Source organism: Equus quagga, chromosome 6 (genome assembly GCF_021613505.1).
Source record: "Equus quagga isolate Etosha38 chromosome 6, UCLA_HA_Equagga_1.0, whole genome shotgun sequence".
Classification (NCBI taxonomy): Eukaryota; Metazoa; Chordata; class Mammalia; order Perissodactyla; family Equidae; genus Equus; species Equus quagga.
The window spans coordinates 84235852-84255133 of NC_060272.1; the positions used below are offsets into that span (position 1 = coordinate 84235852).

The window sequence follows — 19282 nt, forward strand, 5'->3', positions numbered from 1 at the left end:
GGCAAGTTAGTTAACCTCTTTGAATAACTGTGAAAATAGCAAAAATAATATTGGCAGAATTGTTTTAAACGTTGGGGGAAAAGAATTGATCATTATTTTAGAAAAATAAAACATATATATTAAAAGCTAAAGAAAAAAATGACAGAATTAGAAAAATTATCAAAAAATAATGTTTTTAACATGGGTGTGAATATCTACGATCTGAATCCCAAATGATAGAAGAAAAAGAATGGTGTAGGAGAAGTATTTGAAGAGAGAAAGGCTGAAAACTTTTAAAAACTGATTAAAAAAATCAAACCATACATTCCAGAGCCACTAAGAACATCAAGCCCAAACTAACTAAATAAATAAATAAATAATCCACAAGTAGGTACTTTGTAGAAAAAACACTTAAAACTTGAAACAAAAAAAAATCTTAAAAACAGCCAGAGGAAAAAAACAACAGATTACCTACAAAAAGCAACATCTTTAGACAAATAGCTTACCTTGCAGCAAAAACAATGGAAGACACTAGACAACAGAATGATATTTGCAAGGTTTTAAAGAAACTAAAAGCAATCTAGTGTTATATCCAGTGAAAATCATTCAAGAATGAAGATGAAAATATTTTCAGACAAAAACAACATCTAAGCAAATTCATCATCAAAAGAGCAACACTAAAGAAAATAACTACAGGATGTTTTCAGGCACAAGGAAAATGATCCTATGTATCTCAGTGATGCAGAAAAAAATTAAGAGGAACAAAAATGGTAAATATATAGAAAATATAAATGCATATTGACATTATGAAATAAATATAAAATGTCCTGTTGGGATCAAATAAAAAAAATAAAAGATATGACAACAAATGTATATGAGTCAGAGAGGGGACAGTGTAGTTACAATTTCTGAGGTCCTGGTGTTATCCAAGAGGAAATAAAAGTAGTAATTTATATTAGATTTTGATAAGTCAAGGATGTCTGTTATAACCTCTGGGGTAACCACTAGAAGAAAATACAACAACATGTAACTACTAACCTACTAAGAGAAGGGTAATACAATAATATGAAATCACCTACCCAAAAGGAGGCAAAAAAGAGAATGAAAATGAACATGGATGGCACGCAACAAATAAAAGGAAACAGTAAAATAGTAGGTTTAAATCCAAATATATTAGAAAGCCCATTACATAGAAATGGGCTAAATGCTCTAATTAAAAGACAAAGGTTGTCAGGCACATAAAATATATACGCCATTTACATGAAAAACATCTAAAACAAGGGATGGAGAAAGTTGTAAGTAAAAAAATGAAAAAAGACAATGCAAATAAAAACCAAAAGAAACTTGATACAGCTATATTATACCAAATGAAGACCCCGAGGCAAAAAGCATTACTAAATTAAACAGGTACACTTTAACTTGATATTGACAAAAAATTGATTCACTTGGAAGTTATTTAAAAAGTGTAGATTGTTAAATAAAGAAAAATTTACTGAAACAAAAATGTAGACAAATCCATAAGCACAATGGTAGATTTTGAAATAACTCAGTAGGAACAAATAAACAAAATAATCAGTAATGATATGGAATATTTGAATAACATGGTTAGCAGACCTGACCTAATGAGCATTTGATAAAACACTGTACACTACTGTAAAACATCATTTCATTTTAAGTACACATAAAATATTTACCAAAGTTGACACGTGAGGTCATAGGGCAAATCTCAACACATTTCAACAGATCGAAATCATATAGAACATGTTCTTTGATCACAATGCAGGAAATAAGAAATAAAAATATAAGCAGAAAATCCCCAAATATTTGGAAAGTAAGGAATATACTTCAAAGAAGAACTCACAATAGAGATTAGAAAATATTTTGAATTGAATAATAATGAGTAATAATTACATATTAAACTTGTAGAATACACCTAAAGCTGTGCCAGAGGGACTTATCTAAGAATCTATTTCAAAAATTTATAAAAATAACAGAAAACAACACAAAAAACCAGAGCTGTAAAACATGAAAAAGCATACAATGAAAAGGATCAACAAAGCCAAATAATCATTCTGTGTAAAGATTTTTAAAAACTGAAAAACTCCTAGAAAACTGATAAAGAGAAAAGGGAAGGTAAGAGAAGAGGCAAACACACATACAAAAATATGTGTAAGACATAATAAACAATGTTATGCCAATAATTGTGAAAATTTAGAAGAAATGGAGAAACAGCATTTACCAACACTGGTATAAGAAGAAACAGAAACTTTACATATTCATATAACTATTAAAGAAATCTAAATATATAATTATAAATCTTCCACAAAGAAAACTAAGGGTCAAATAGCTTGACCGATAAAGTCCACCCAGTGCTTCAGAAAGATATAACGTGGGCCGCCCCGTGGCCAAGTGGTTAGTTCACGTGCTCCGCTTTGGCAGCCCAGGGTTTTGCCAGGTGGATCCTGGGTGTGGACATGGCACCGCTCATCAGGCCACACGGAGGTGGTGTCCCACATGCCACAACTAGAAGGACTCACAACTAAAAATACACAACTATGTACTGAGGGATTTGGGGAGAAAAAGCAGAAAAAAAACAAAAGAAGATTGGCAACAGTTGTTAGCTCAGGTGCCAATCTTTAAAAAAAAGGGAAAGTTATAATGCTAGTCAAACTCTTCCAGATTTTAGGGAAAGGGAGAAATGTCCTCAACTCATTTTATGAGTTCAAGATAACCTTGATAAGAAGACCTGACAAAAATATTATATACAGGAAATTTATAGGCCGATTTCTCTCACTCAAATGGAAGCGAAATTCTTAAAATATTACCAAATGGAACACAGAAACATAAAAAAGGAATATATACCAAAACTAAGTTAAGTTGATTCTGAGAATGTAAGTTTGGTTTAACCTTCAAAATTTAGACATGTGATAGGTATTAGGTAGGTATCTTAGGTATTACACTTAACTTTCCTAACTGTTAGTTTCCTTAAAACAAGAATAAGAATAAAATAGGAATAGGATGATCTATTTTATTACAAGATACTTACATTTTACATAAAGTGGTACATTATTAACTTTAAGCACACTGTGAAAAGTTGGGAATGTATATTTTTATCACTAGAGCAACCACCAAAAAACAAATGCAAAGAAGTACAGTTAAAAACGCAATAGAAAAATTACAATGGAATTCTAAAAAATATCAACCCAAAAAGGGTAGGAGGAATAGTAAAACAGAAAACAGTCTGTTCAAACAGAAAACAAATAATAAAATGGTATATCCAAATCCAAACATAACAGGAGTTACATCAAATATAAATGGACTAAACACTCCAATTAAATATCAGAGATTGCCAGAATGGATAAAAAGTTGTCTACAAGAGAGACACTTTAAATATAAAGACACACATAGTTTGAAATAAAGGGATAGAAAAAGACATACCATGTAAACAGTAAGCATAAGAATACTGGAGTGGCTATTTTAATATCAGATAAAGTAGATTTTAAATAGTATCACCAGAAATAGAAATTTCACAATGATAAAAGGGTCAGTTCATCAGGAAGACGTAACAGTCATAAAGGTTTATGATCCTATTTACAGAGCTTCAAAATACATGAAGGCAAAACTGACAGAAGTAAAGAGAGAAATAGACAAACCCACAATCATAGTAGGAGATGTTAACTTTCCTTTTTCAGCAATTAATATTAAAAAGATAGAAAATCTGAAAATTATCAATTATGTTGACCTGCTAATTGATATTTATACAACACTACATCCAACTACACCACATTCAGAATACATATTCTTTTCAAATGTACACAGTATGTTCAATAAGCTGGGCCATTAAAAAAAGTCTCAATAAATTTTTCAAAATACTGAAATCTTACAGAATATGTTCTCTAACCATTATGGAATTAGAAATCATTAAGGATAAAATATCTAGAGAAAAATTAGGTAAATATTGGCAAATCAAACACATACTTGTAAATAACCCAAATATCAAAAAAAAAAACCCACACAGAAAATTAGAAAATATTTTGAATTATATGAAAATAAAAATATAACACATCGCATTTGTAGGATGCAGATAAAACAATGTCTGGATCTAAATTTAGAGCATAAGATAGGTATAAAATAATGATCCAAGATTCTACCTTAACAAGCTAGAAAATGAAGAGCAAAATACATCCAAGGTAAGCAGGAGGGAAATAACGGAGATAATTGCAAAAACAATGAAATACCAAATAAACAAATAAGAAAATTAACAGAGCTAAAAGTTGGTCTTTGAAAAGATCAACAAAATCAATAAACCTCAAATTAGGCTAATTGAGGATAAAATAGAGAGAATACAAAATATCCACATTAAGAATGCAAAGAGATATCACTCAGATCCTACAAACACCAAAAGAATAACAAAGGAATATTATGAAAAACTTTATGCAAATTAACTTGGCAATATAGGTGAAAGGGATAAATTCTTTAAAAAATACAATTCACTAAAAACTGATACAGCAAGAAATAGAAAATATGAGTAGCCTCATATCTATTAAAGTAATTGAATTCATTATCCAAAAACCTTCACTTAAAGGAAACTCCAGGTCCAAAAGATTTCACTAGTAAATTCCATCAAATATTTAAGTACAAAATAACACAAGCTTTACACAACTCTTTTAGAAGACAGGAGAAAGAAGCACTTTCCAATTTATTTTATGAGGCCTGCATAACCCTGATACCCAAACCAGACAAACACGTTACAAAAAATTGTAGACCAATATTCATAATAAATATAAATGCAAAAGTTCTTAAAATATTAGTCAACTGAATCCAGCAAAACATAAAAACACTATAAATTGGGTTTATCCCAGGAATACAAGATTGGTTTAACATTAAAAAACCAATCAATATAAATCATATTGATTCATATAATAATATATTAACAGAATAAAGGAGAAAAAAATATGCTTATCTCAATAGATGCAGAAAAATTAATAAAATTCAACACAGGTATACCTCACAGGTATTGTGGGTTCCATTCTAGACCACAGCAATAAAGTGAATATTGCAATAAAGTGAGTCACACAAATTTTTTGGTTTCTCAGTGCATATAAGAGCTATGTTTACACTACACTGTAGTTTATTAAGTGTGCAACAGCATTATATCTAGAAAAACAACATAAACACTTTAATTTAAAAATACTTTATTGCTAAAGGAAAACTATATCCCTAATTATGATAATTCATAATTCAATCTGTTCGTCTATGCAAAATGATATACCATACAATCTTAATTCTAACTTAATTTGTCAAATTCCACGAAACAAAGATATGTGAAATGTCTACTATATTTATTTAAGAATCTCATCTTTGGAAGAAGTTTTATAGAAGATGACTAAATTTATAAGCTCTAATTATGGATTAGCTTTACTTAATTCACTAAATCCACTAACAATTTTAAAGAAAAATCTTTGCATCTCATTTAAGTAATCTATACTATCTCCTAACAGATTACTCACCCACCTCAAAAAAGTAAATTGAAACAAAAATAAACTAGACTTTAGTTGAGATCACACACTAACTGGAGAGCCTCACTAAAACCACTGACAAACTTTTAGCTTATTATATTAAGGTAGTGCTAGCAGTAATGTGTCAACATCCAAAAGGCAGATAGGGAAAGGGAGAACGTGAAGAATAGCACACGTGGATTTTATGGACCAGGATTGTAAATGGTACTCAGCACTTCCACTCTCATTTCTGTTGACTGAATCTGTCACAAGCCCAAGACATGCAAGAGAACTGGGAAATGTAGTCTCTGTCATCTGGCCAAAACTCTGGGAATGCAAAGGGAATATGAATTTTTAGTGGAGATCTAGCCGTCTCTATCACTCTGTTCGCACAGTAGAGGTCTACTAAAATCTTAATTCATAGAAGGAGAATGAAATATTTACAATAAGGGTTTATGAAACTAATCTGAAAAAACAAAACAAAACAGAACATGCTTTAACATGGAATGGTTTTAAAATTATGTTTAGAGATGAAAAGAACAAAAATAAGTATTTAAATGTCACCCACAGAATAGTAAAAGGCCAAAAACTGCATTTCAGAAATGAAATATCACTCTGGGAAACCTTCTGTTTTACAGGCATTCCTTTCTAAACTCTGTCAGGCAAACATTTTTATAGGGCATCTTGCCTTATGCACAGTCAGCTCATGCTATGCAGAGTAGATCAGAGGCAGGGGAATAATGCACAAACCTTCCCTTAGAACAACAGAAGAAGGCACAGCAAAAAATTGTCCATTTCTTATAGGACCAAAAGAAAAAAAGACTACATTGCTTATTTTTCATCTCCCTGGGAGATAAAAAGGGAAGACAGTACTTTGGAATCACACTTTAAAAAGTATGATGATTTTTGCTTGTTTTAGAGACAACAACAAAGTGCTATTTTGAAAGGACGCCTAGCCCATTTATCTTACAAAGTTCTATTCCTAAAATCCAAACTACATGCCAAAATGAGGAAAGTAGTTTGTCTTTAAAATGCTAGGACATTCTTCCTGCTTGAAGGGTTTGTGGCTCTGGGGATTAATTAGCCTTTCACATTGGTTATTATGGCAGTTTCTCCATGAATGAAAATAAAGACAATATTATTATTTTCTTTATTACTACATTCTGAGTGAATGACATGACTTGTGATCTAAAGAACTTTTAAATTTTAGTACAGCTTTTGAATCTACTGAAGATCATATTATCTAAAAAATGGTATTGACAATAACCTAAGAAAGCTATCATTATCAGCAATCCCACCATTTCTCTCAGGATTGAGGTTTACTATATATAGCTTTTGAAAACAATAGCCTTCAGTGAAGGTATCTTTCATAATGTAATATCTAATAATATGGAAACAAGGATTCAAAGAAAATCTTTATAGTTTGCAAAATTCTCTCTCCTGCTGCTCAAATGGTACTAATACCATCTGCTTCAAATAGCAGATGGGGAAACAAACATGTAAAACACATACACTTATTTAACAGTAGTCTTTAAGACTTTGTGCCTATGAAAGCCAATTACCAAATTAAGATAAAAAATCACCATGATTCAGTGAATGAAGTCTTCTTTTAAGATAAATTTTTCAAACACTATACTAAAGTTATGCCTTTGATGAAAAAAAAAACCCCTTAATGTCCTAATTGATATCACTCAAATTAGTTCTAAATTTTGGTGAGTTTTCAAAAGCAAAGGATGAAAATACCAAGTTGCCTGTGAAGCCTTCCCTGACACCCCAGGCAGGCTTGCTCCTCCCCTTCATGCCACTTAGCAGACTGGATGACGACCCCTTGGCTACGTTTCTTTTCATCATTATTTGTGAACTCTGTAAGGGTAGTGATCGTGTGCATTTATCTTAGGCTCTTCAGTGCCTATCAACAGGGCCCAGCCCACACTAAGTGTTTAATAAATGTTAACTGATTGGATAAATAAATACGGTTAATTTAAAGCCAAATAAAAGGTTGCAAGATGGAGACAGCAAAGGGTAGAGGGAGAAAAAGTACTGGAATGGAGATGAAATTGGTTACTTCCTGTACACGACCTTATAGGGAAGTCATTTAGTAGACCTGTGTCTCTGTTTCTTCATTTATTAAATAAAGAAACTGAACAAGATTATCTCCAATATCACTTCCATTTGTAAAATTATATTTTTTAAAAAACTGAGATGGTCATCATCCCATGTATATTCACATAGACTAAATACTCTTAAGCAAGCTTCACTGAGCCAACTCATCACATTAACCAGTTTTCATGCCCTCTGAAAAACATGCATTAGTTTGAGCAAAGGTTCTAAAACTTGTGTGTGCCTCAAGTTGCAGGGAGGGTTTGTTAAAACAGATTGCTGGGCCCTACCCCAAGAATTTCTGATTCAGCATGTTTGGGGTAAGACCCAAGAATTTACAATTCTAACAAGTTCCCAGGTGATGCTGATGCTATTGGTCCAGAGATCACACTTTTGAGAACCACTGCCCTATAGTAAGCGCCCATTCACCTCCCTTCCTATTAGTTGGGCTGTTTGGTTATCAAAGGTCAGTTTCTCAAACCTATGCATTACAGTTGAAATTCCTTATTTTAGTTACATTAACTAATTAAGAATAATGTAAATGTATAGAGGGGAGTCATTTTCAAATTACCTGTTGAATTACATGTGAGAATTCTGTAAAATATTGGAAAATTTTCATAAAAATCTGGGATTTTTGCATTCCTTCCCAAATTAATTTCTTAGTGCAATTAAAAACTAAAAGTAGTTTTTAAAATAAAAGTAAAATAAAATAGTAGGTGATGAATTATTGGTGTTGAACATATCATGGGCACAAACAGACCTGAGGAAACTTTTGGGGTGATAGATACATTCATTACCTTGATTGTGGTATTGTACTAATCATTTCTTGGGTACATAAACATGCAAAAAATATCCAATTGTACATTTTAAATTTATGCAGTTTATTATATGTCAATTATACCTTATTAAAGTATATAAACAACACACAAAGATACATATACACACACACTCATCACAACTATTAAAATTAATAAGACTGACAAGACCAAATTTTGTGACAATATGGAGCAACCGTAACTTTCATACATTGTAGAAATGCAGAATAGTACAAACACTTTGGAAAAATATTTGGCAATTTCTTATAAAACTAAACATACATCAGCTTATGACCAAGTAATTTCATTTCTAATTATTTACCCAAGAAAAATGAATACATAAGTGATTGTTCAAGAAAGTTCTTAGTTTTATTCATAAAATATAGAAACTGGAAATAGCCCAGGCATCAATTAGCAGGAGGACAGATACACAAAATGCTGTATGTGTACAATGGAACACTACTCAGCAATAAAAAAGAAAAAAATTACTTATGTACTTAACAACATAGATGAACCTCAAAATATTATGCTAAGTGATAGAAGCCTTACACAAGAGTGCATCTGTATGATCCCATTTATATTGAAAAGGCAAAATAAATCTATGATATAAAAAAGCAGAACAGTGATTGCCTCTTGGGGATGGTGGCAGGACTAGCAGGCACATGATAATGTTCTATATCTTGAAAGGCTTATTTGGTTTACACAGAGATATGTATTTGTCAAAACTCATGGAATGGTGAGTACACTTAAGATTGGGCATTCATTGTAACTTTTACCTCAAAATGAAAAAAAAAGAATCGTAAATAAATATTGAACTCTAACTAATGACATGCATGCACAAATGTTTGGGGATAGAACATACTAATATCCGCTACTTTAAAATGCAACAAAAGATGGATAGATATGTGACAAAGCCACGTATAAGGAAATGTTAAGATAATCTAGGTGGTGGGTATACGGGTATTCATTGTACAATTCTTCCAAATCTTCTTTACGTTTGAAAAGTTTCATAATAACATGTTGGGGAAAAAATCAGTTTATAAGATAGTAGTGATTCCATCTTTTTGTGTATTTATGTTGGTCTGTGTGTTCATGGACATGCACATATGAAGTATAGTATGTGAATATTTATGCATGTTGCATATTCAACTGGTCCCTTTCAATCAGATCCTTCCAATTCACTTAAAATACACACGTTACCCCTATCCCCAAAAGATATAAAACAAACAAGAAATTCCCACAAAATCTCATCCTCCTTCAGCTACTACTAGGTCACTTTTGCCCGCATTCAAAGCCACATTTCTTAAAGAGGTGGGCATACTTCCCGTGTCTATGTCTTCAGCTACTCCATTCTGGCTTGTGCCCCCAAAATTCCAGCAAAATGGTTCTTGCTTGGACAGGCCCCGTGGCTAAAGTGGTTAAGTTTGCACACTCCACTTGGGTGGCCCAGGGTTTCCCCACTTGGATCCTGGTGCAGACATGGCACCGCTCATCAGGCCATGCTGAGGCGGAGTCCCACATGCCACAACTAGAAGGACGCACAACTAAAATGTACAACTAACTACGTACCAGGGGGATTTGGGGAGAAAAAGCAGAGGAAAAAAAAAAAAGATTGGCAACAGTTGTTAGCTCAGCTGCAAATCTTTAAAAAAAAATAAAGGTTCTTGCTCAAGATACCAATGATTTCCATATCACTAGATCAAATAGACATTTTTTATTTTTTAAGATTTTATTTTTTCCTTTTTCTCCCCAAAGCCCCCCAGTACATAGTTGTATATTCTTCGTTGTGGGTTCTTCTAGTTGTGGCATGTGGGATGCTGCCTCAGTGTGGTTTGATGAGCAGTGCCATGTCCGCGCCCAGGATTCGAACCAACGAAACACTGGGCCGCCTCCAGCGCAACGCGCGAACTTAACCACTCGGCCACGGGGCCAGCCCCTCAAATAGACATTTTTTAATCCTCATCCCTTGAAGAATGTAAAATATTAAATTTACCAACTTTTACATTTGAAATGAGGAAAGCAAACTTTATTTGTTACATAAAACAAGCTTTTTTAAAAAGAAGAGCTTAATTTCATATTATGGCCAAGTTAGAATGTAAAAAAGGGGAAAACTTAAAGGATGATATCAGAAAATAGGGAAAAAATGAAGAAGATAACACTATGGTTCAACTAGTAAATGCCAATGGTCTATTTTTATAGACCATTTTGAAATTCTAGTGACGTCATTGATTATTGTTCACATTTCTTCAACTGGCTTAGTCATTATTATCTACTGAAGGTCTATCTTAAATGAGTCTCTCAAACCACCTATTTATACAGAAATTATTCTCTGAGTTACAAGAACAATAGCCAGAGAACTAGGTCCCCAAGAATCAGACTAATCCAGCTGAGTATCAAAATTAGAATAGAAACGATTTCCTACCCTTCAGAAGATGAGTCCTCAAAGACTTTCACAGCACATAACACAACTCAAAACCTTCTAATGATTTCAGTGTGTCAGGTAATGTAAGATTATACAGTAAAATCACTTAAAAAATAATCCCATGGGGCCAGCCCCTTGGCCGAGTGGTTAAGTCCGTGCGCTCCGCTGTGGTGGCCCAGGGTTTCACAGGTTCGGATCCTGGGCGCGGACATGGCACTGCTCATTCGGCCACGTCGAGTCAGTGTCCCACATGACACAACTAGAAGGACGTGCAACTAAGATATACAACTATGTACCAGGGGGATTTGGGGAGATAAAGTAGAAAAAAATAAATAAAAATAATCCCATGAAACGTAAAATACAAAGAATTTCTTTGTAACATGGGGCCTAGAGATGAAACCTAAATTTGAGCCTAAAACATGCAGAAGAATTTGAAACGTATTTAGTAGTTTTAGGGTGGGGGTTTCCAAACTGTACATCACTTTTTGTAGCACCCTCATGTTTCTGATTTTGAAGATAAAAAGGCGTTGGCTAGTCAAAGAAGTGTGGGAAAGAACATTCTAGAATGGGCAAAAACAGTAAAAGTATATGTAAAGATAGTCACAGAAGAGCCTTATTATTTATTTTCCTCTGGTATTCATCTGCATATCTTGGGCACACACGGTTGTTTCCTGAAGGCTTCTTTCTTTATTCTGGCCACCTATTCTTCTGAGAAAGTAAATTCATTCATTTCACAAGCAATTATTTAGCACCTTCAGTGTGCAAGCCTAGAACTATGTACATTGCCTGGGTTTAAAGGAACAGAGAGTATGGCTAATGGTAACACACTGTAATTATAATTATTTACCCTAGCTTTTTATACCAGAGCTTTACACATAGTTGCATTAGTTGGATATTTCTATATATTAAACTTAGTTTTTCACTTACCTTTGCGTTCCACTAACAATGGAGGTGTCATGAATAAAATAGCTTAAATTCAATTATAAGGAAGAAAACAGAGAAGGACAATGCAAACTAGACAAACACTCCTGAAAATCCAGAATGACTGTATGGTATGAAGTCTAGATTCAGAACCCTAATCTTGTTAGATCACAACCTTTGTGGCAGGCAGCTTCTGACAGATCTCCCAATAACCCCCACCTCGTGATATCCACAACCTCGTTTAATCTCCCCCCTAGACTACAGGCTGAACCCAGCGACTTGCTTCCAACGAAACGAATATGGCAACAGCGAAGGGCTGTCTCTTAGGTTACAAAAGACCATGACTTCTGTCTTACTAGTGTTCTCTCTTGCCCTCTCACTTGCTCTCCCTAACAAAGCATGCTGCCATGTTGTGAGAAGCTCCACGAAGAGGCCCATGTGACAAGGAACCCAGGGAGGCCTTCACCAACAGCTTGAGAGAAACTGAGGCCTCAGTCTAACACCCACAAGGGACTGAATCCTGCCAATAACCAAGTGAGCCAGGAAGTGAATCCTCTATAGTTCAACCTTGAGATGACTGCAGCCTTGTGAGATGCAGAGCCGGAGAACCCAGCTAAACTCTACCTGGATTCCTGACCCACACAAACTGTGTATAAATAATGTGTATAAATGTGTATTTTTTAAGCTGCTAAATTTTGGAGTAATTTTTTACATAGCAATAGATAAGTACCATAGATCCTCTCTACAGAAAAGTAGATACATGTACAAATTCCAGCATACTTTAAGGAAAATAGGGGGCCACTCTGAAGTCTACCATTAGAACTACCAGCAGCCCAGGGACTTCAGGTTAAGAAACTTCTAATATGATAAACTCCAAACAATATGCACAAAAGACTTGCAGGAAATCAATTTAACCATGCTCTCTAGCTTAAGAAATGTCAGAATACTTCCCTTCCATAAAGTCTTACTAAGAAAGTTAAACTACTTTAAACATAATTGATACCTTAATACTAGCAACACCAAAGGTAAAATGAAGCCAAGTCATACCGAAACAGTATCATGAACAATGTATTTCACAGGTACTAAACAAGCGCTGAGGATAAAATAAACACTATCCTTAACTTTGAGGACTTTACTATGTAGTGAGTGAGACAAACACACAAACATACACACACACAACACATGAAATAGCTACCACAGGAGTTAGGAGTACAAATAGAGATTTGCATACAGTATCCACTCATGTACATAATAAATTGACTTTGTTGAATTTTAATTATAAAGTAATTAAAATAAATACCTGTACTGTTTTTCCCAGTCCCATGTCATCACCAAGAATACATCCTCTTCCTTGGATAAAGTGTCCATAGAGAAACTGGGCCCCTTCCCTTTGGTAGTCTCTCAAATACCTATTAATAGTATAAGGAATAGAGTCTCCATCTTCAGATAATTGAAAAGCAACAGAAGATGACGGAAATTTTCGGTCTGGGAAATACGGTTTTTCCAAATCTTCATCATCAAATATAAAACTCCGGGGGCAATCTTTGACAGATTTTACTTCTTGAAGTCTTTTAAGAGGTACTTTTCTTTCTTGAAAATCTGAATATAAGACAACTGCAAATGACTTCCCATTTTCATCCACTGTGACAGATTTTATGCTTGCTTCACAAAGTTTTTCATTATCTGGAGAAGGGGCGAGACATCGTTCTCCTGGATGCCACATGTCTATAATAACAAAGAAGAAAATAAAGTCTCCAAATCTAACTTATAAAGGAACACCTCACTATTCACTGCTATGAGAAAAAAATGTACCTCACATACATACCCTTTTCAAATAACTGAAACAAGATAAATTATACTTATGACATGTAAAATATATTATCAGATGTTCTCCTATAATAAGCAGAATAAAGATCGCATAATCTATTTCCAGTGGTTCTCACCCTGGCCGTGTGCCATAATCTCCCCATACACCTTTGGACACTACCTCTGTTGACTCTGATTCAGTGGATATCTGGTTTGATTACCTTGTTTGGCTGTTACTGTTGAATTCAAAAGGTGACTCTGATGCACAGCTCATCACCATTATGTGTATTATTCACGATATAGTAGAGTAATAGTGAATAAGACTTGGTAGTAAGTAAGCTAATATCCTCTGGACAGGAACGCTTTTGTGACTCTTCTATCTGTTTTTTTAAATTGTTCCATCGCCCTTCTCTGGAGACAGCTGTTTCTTCTTACTGTCAACACTGCTGCTTCTAAACCATTGCTTGAATTTGTATACAATTAACCAAGAGAATCTCCAATTCAGCTAGAGCGATTGTACCAGCCTTGTCACAGCTTTTTCCCTTCTAGCTTTTGAAGAGTTGAGGTTCTTAAAAGAGAGATGGATTCTAAGATCTCTTTCTGCTAAGGCTGCATTACTCTTTGAAGAGTCTGACTTCTCTCTATGAATTTATCTGTGCTTAACTGTACAGATATCTATTTTATTCTCTATTTAGAAAATACAGCACTATGAATGGGAGGGGAGTCTCTATACTTTCCTCCATGCTACCATCTGTCTAAAACAACTGTTGGCAAACTTTTTCTGTAGTCAGGTTTTAGTTGTTATTTTAGATTTTGCAGGCTATACTGGCTCTCGCCCTTGTAACACAAAAGTAGCCACAGACAACACATAAACAAATGGGCATGGCTGTGTTCCAATAAAACTTTATCTATGAAAACAAGTGTCAGGCCAGATTGGGCCCCTGGTAGTTCGCTGATCTCTGCCCTGAGGCATGCTACCTTTGGCTTTCTCCTAAATTACTGCTATAGACTCCTAACCATTCTCTCCTGCCCCTATTCCCCCGCTACAAGCCATTTTCCACATAGCAGCAATATCGACTATTTAGAAACATAAATTATTAGTAAATCTTTAACTTAAAACCTTTCAATAATTATCTACTGCACAAAGAATAAAGTCCAAACGCCTTACCATGGCCTGTCAGTTCCTATATGATCTGCCTCTACTTACCTTTCCAACTTAATCTGTCAATTTTTCCCTTGATTCAAACATACTAATCAGGGCTTCTCCCAGCTGTTTTTATGTCATCTCAGAGATTTCGTCTCTGACCACCTTATTTAAAGTAGAGTACTCCATTATTCTGTATCTCAGTATTTTTTTGCCTCCACAGCACATATCACAATGTTTAATTATCATGTTTACTTGTTTTTATACGTCTCTCCCATTAGAGACTAATTTCCTTTCCAAGAAAATGTCTGTATTGTTCAAAATTTTATCTCCAGGACCAGCACACAGTAGGCACTCAATAAACATGCTGAATTTATTAACGAAAACACATCCTTGACCTCACAGATCCTTGATTTCTAGTGAGGGAGACAGATACTCAAAGTTCACAAACATGAAACTATAATAAGTGCTTTGGAAGAAGAGAACAGAGTGCTATGAGAATGAAGCACAGAGGACACAATGTAAAAGGGAAGGAGATCTAAGAGGAGTTCCCAGTCAGAGGGCACAGCATGTACAAAGCCTTATGGGCTTCACACAACAGATTATGAAACGGTATTTGGTTCCTGAGTTTGGATAATTTCTAGAACTAAATAGATTCAGTTAAGCTTGAACTAGGGCTGGAATCTCTACGTATTCAAACTTCAGAACAAACAGTTTAAATTGGGAGGATTTCCTGTTGGACTGATGGAGGGGCTGGGGCTAAGGCTCCTCATGATCTGGTCTCTGTCTTCCTCTTTGCCTTCATATCCTAACCTCTCTCCCTCTTTCATTCCAAACTGGCCTCCTTCGCTATTCCTCAAACACAGCAAACCAGCTCCCACTCCAGGCTCCTGGGCTTTCTTTTCTGATTCTGTCTCTTCACTTGGATCTCTGCTCCAATGGCATCTCCTCAGAGGTGTCTTCTCTGACCATCCGATCTAAAATAGCATCCCCTGCCACTCTCTTCCTTCACTCTGCTTGATTCTATTTTCAGAGAAAAATATGAATATCTGTTACTGTTTATCTCAACTTAAATATAAGCTGCCTACAGCAGAGACTTAATTTGTGCTCACTGCTATATCCTAGGGACCTAGAACAATGTTTGAAACAAATACCTGTAAAATTAACAAATATTCATATATAACTAACATTTGAAAGCTTATGTGTGCTGGTATGTGCTTTAGATGTAGTAGCTCATTTAAGCCTCACAACAACCCTTTTATTACTTCATATACCTGATATTATTAGTTCCATTTTACAAATGGTAAAACAGATAAAGGTTAACCAACTTGCCCATGGTCAGACAGCTGGAAAGCAACAGAGCCTGGATTTGAAACAAGCTAACCGACCTTGTAGCTACCAAGCTGTACCAGCTCACACGTGAATGACCAATTCCCTGGAACTGAGTGACTCCGACCCTTTTGACTGAGGTATGAGCACCCCAGCCCCTGTAAACTCCACTCAGGAGTTTCATCGATCTTTTTCACTTACCAGGTTTCTGTAGGTGTTTACATTTGTGGTCCCTGAATTACAGTGTCATCAATTCCTAGCCTGCAGAGTTGAGGCTTGTTACTCTCTGAACTTTAGCTCTGAATTCCTGCTATTAACGCGATTAATGATATTCCTCATCTATCTAATGAGATCGATATCTTCCTCCAAGGAAAGCATGTAGGTAAACAACTGGCATATTGCTGGGCACAGAACAAGCACTGAACATAGGGTAGCTTTTGTTATATCACTATTCATAATGAAATCCATTAATTTGGGAACAGGAAGGCATCCTACAGGACTTGTGGCAGATAACCACACTCTCCTTAAACCCTCTCTGGGTGACGGCCCTGACTCAGTACGTCATATATTAAGCTCTTTGTGTAATTAGTAAACTGAACTAGACATCGCAACCTTTATTCATCTACCTAACAACAAACTTCTCCCATTCACTCTGAACTAGAGCATACAAGTATAAAGAATAAAAATATCAAATATTTACTCAGCGCTTACTATGGGCTAGACGCTGGGTCACATAAGTGCTTGACATTCACCTTCTCATTGAATAATCACAAGAGCTCAGCAACGATCTCAGCTTTACAGATGAGGAGATCGCCCAGCTGCTCAGCAAGTAACTGTCAGAGCCAGCACAGATCCAAGGGCAGCCTGACTCCAGATCCAGGTTCTCAGGACTGACCGTAAACAACTGGTCCCTGCCCTGGAAGGCGTTGACGATCTCCAGCTGTCACTCAGAGGAGCCACAGGCCCAAACCCTAACCCCGAGGGAACTGGCGGGAAGTGGACCAGCCCGGCGCAGGGAGGACAGGTGTCAGGGCAGAGAGGCGAGCTCGGAGCTCATACCTTTGCCGGCGGCTTCCGCGCGGGCCTTCGGGGCAGAGGGATCCATCTGGCCAGGGGGAGGGGCCTGGCAGCCCGGCTGCCCTGAACGCCCGACCGGCGGCGGAGCACGCGAGGAGGCGGCGGGCGGACCGCGGCCAACACCCGCTCCCGCCGCCCTCCGAGCATCGCCCGCCCGGAGCCCGACGCCACGGGACGGGAGGGAGCAAAGGCGGAGCCGGCGGGACCCAGGGAGGCGGGATGGCGGCGTCCGAGGCAACGGCAGAGCCGGAACACGCTATGCAAGCTGGCAAGTCGGCGCTCACCTAGTCGTCCCGGGCTCCGCCGCCGGGGCAAGACCCATAACGGGCATGTCGACCCCCCACCCTCCCTCTCAGCGCTGGACCTCCTCTAGCACCCGCCGCAACTTCCACCCTGACTTGGAAAATCCCGCGAGAACGGGCTCCGAACTGTCATCGGAATGTCGCGAGAACAAAATCTTGTTTTTTACGAGGGCGGGGCAGTCTTCCGGCCGTCTCTCCGCCCGGAAGCCTGTAACACAAGGTCCGTGCGAGTTGCAAGTATCGCGAGGTTTGATGTGGCCTGCCCGCCTGGTGTTCATCTGGCGGCGAGGAGAGAGCCCGGGAGGTGTTCGTGGGCTCGGACCCGCTGTGGTGCATTAAGGGCCAGCGAGAAGGGTGGCGGCCTGGCGGGAGACCGCCGTGCCCGGGTCGTGGCCTCTGGCTTCTGTTTGCGCTTGGGCGCTTCGTCGTGTCGCCGCCCGCGCGGGCGCTCTGGGAGGCGGCGATGCCCTAGATGCTGAGGCGTCGCCGGGCGTACGCGACTGCTGAGGGCGCAGAACCGGCCGCCGGCGCCTGGGCGCAAGGCCGAGGTGAAACGCTGAAGATTCGCCGCGTTCTCCGTGTGCCGTCTGAGGCTGCCGGCCGTCTGGATGATCCGTGACGGGAAGACGCTAAGCAAATCATGAAGCTGCTTTTGTGAGCATCTTCGGGGCAGCCTGCCACCAACGGGTTAATGGAGACGGTTTATCTAACGCTTCTCCATGCGCTGTACAGTGTTCATCCAACACGGGGCCCTGCACGTGTCGGAATGCTCGCCTGGCCCGCACGGCGCTTCCTGGAGCTGGGTCAGCCCGAATGGGCCTGTGCTGAGTCCAGGGCGCTGTAACAAGCCACCACGGGCTTCGTGGCAGGAGATGGCACGGGAGTGCTGTCCGACGGACAGCTCGACGGGAGATCCGTTTCCTGGCCTTCTCCAGCTTCCGGAGGCTGTCCACGTTCCTGGGCTCGTGGCCACCTCCCTCCCCTCTTCAAAGCCAGGGGTGTTGCACGTCCGACCCTTCCGTAATCACATCTGCCTCTGATCGCAGCTGGGAAAGATTCTTTGATTTTGAGGGCTCGTGTGATAAGATTGGGTCCACCTGAATAATCCAGGATACTCTTCTCGTTTCAAGGTCTGTACCTTTAATCACATCAGCAAAGCCCCTTTGCCATGTAAAGTAGCATATTCATGGGTTTCAGGGATTAGGATGTGAACATCTCTGGGGCATTGTTATTCTGTCTACCACAGGATCTTTTTTAAAATTTTTGTGAGGAAGATTGGCCCTGAGCTAGCATCCGTTGCCAGCCTTCCTCTGTTTTCTGTGGGTCGCTGCCACAGTGTGGCTGGATGAGTGGCGCTGTGTCCTGGTGGGATGCCACCTGCGAACCCTGGGCCGCCAAGCACCGCTCCCCCCAGGCGTCCCATCACAGGATCCTAATGAGGAAAACTATGGCTGTTTGCTTTATAAGGAGATAGCCTTTTTTTGACAAATACTAGGAATTGACAGTATGTCTTCATAGAAAGCTTCATCTAGAATAGCACTTGTTTCTGTTTACCAGCGGGTAGAAACTTTGTATCCATGAGAAGCACCTAATTCATCCGGTGTGTGTGAGCTGCTGGCCCTCACACGTGGTTAGGAGGTTAAGTCATTTAACCTCACTGCTTCAGTGTCCTCACCCGTGACAGCAAAGAGGCTGATAACAGTAACCTACCTAAAAAGCGTTATTGTAGGAATTAAATAAGTAGTAATGACTATGTATTGCTATTACTGTTGTTATCCATGGACTGCGTCCACTTGAAAGTTGCACATTCTGCATAGCCGTTGCTTCCCTTTAATATTTTGGTTAATAGAAGTACATTATTACTTAGATTAGAATTATAGACTAGATTC

The 19282-nt window shown here is 37.9% G+C and overlaps 1 protein-coding gene across 8 annotated transcripts in view; it reads right to left on the reverse strand.

Annotated features, from left to right (window-relative positions):
* Window positions 1–17472, reverse strand: part of ERCC6L2 (ERCC excision repair 6 like 2) — a 127104-nt gene extending 109632 nt beyond the window's left edge. For 2 of the 8 annotated variants that reach the window (XM_046663790.1, XM_046663791.1), the window contains exons 1-2: window positions 17074–17471; window positions 13036–13460 (exon numbers count right to left, since the gene is read on the reverse strand). In XM_046663790.1, coding sequence (XP_046519746.1) covers window positions 13036–13460; window positions 17074–17119 — 471 coding nt within the window. In that variant the 5' untranslated portion in view covers window positions 17120–17471. Of the gene's footprint in view, window positions 1–13035; window positions 13461–16725; window positions 16916–17073 lie in introns of those variants that run through there. The other 6 variants (XM_046663788.1, XM_046663789.1, XM_046663784.1 and 3 more) reach the window with 5 other exon arrangements.
* Between the last annotated feature and the right edge of the window lie 1810 nt (window positions 17473–19282).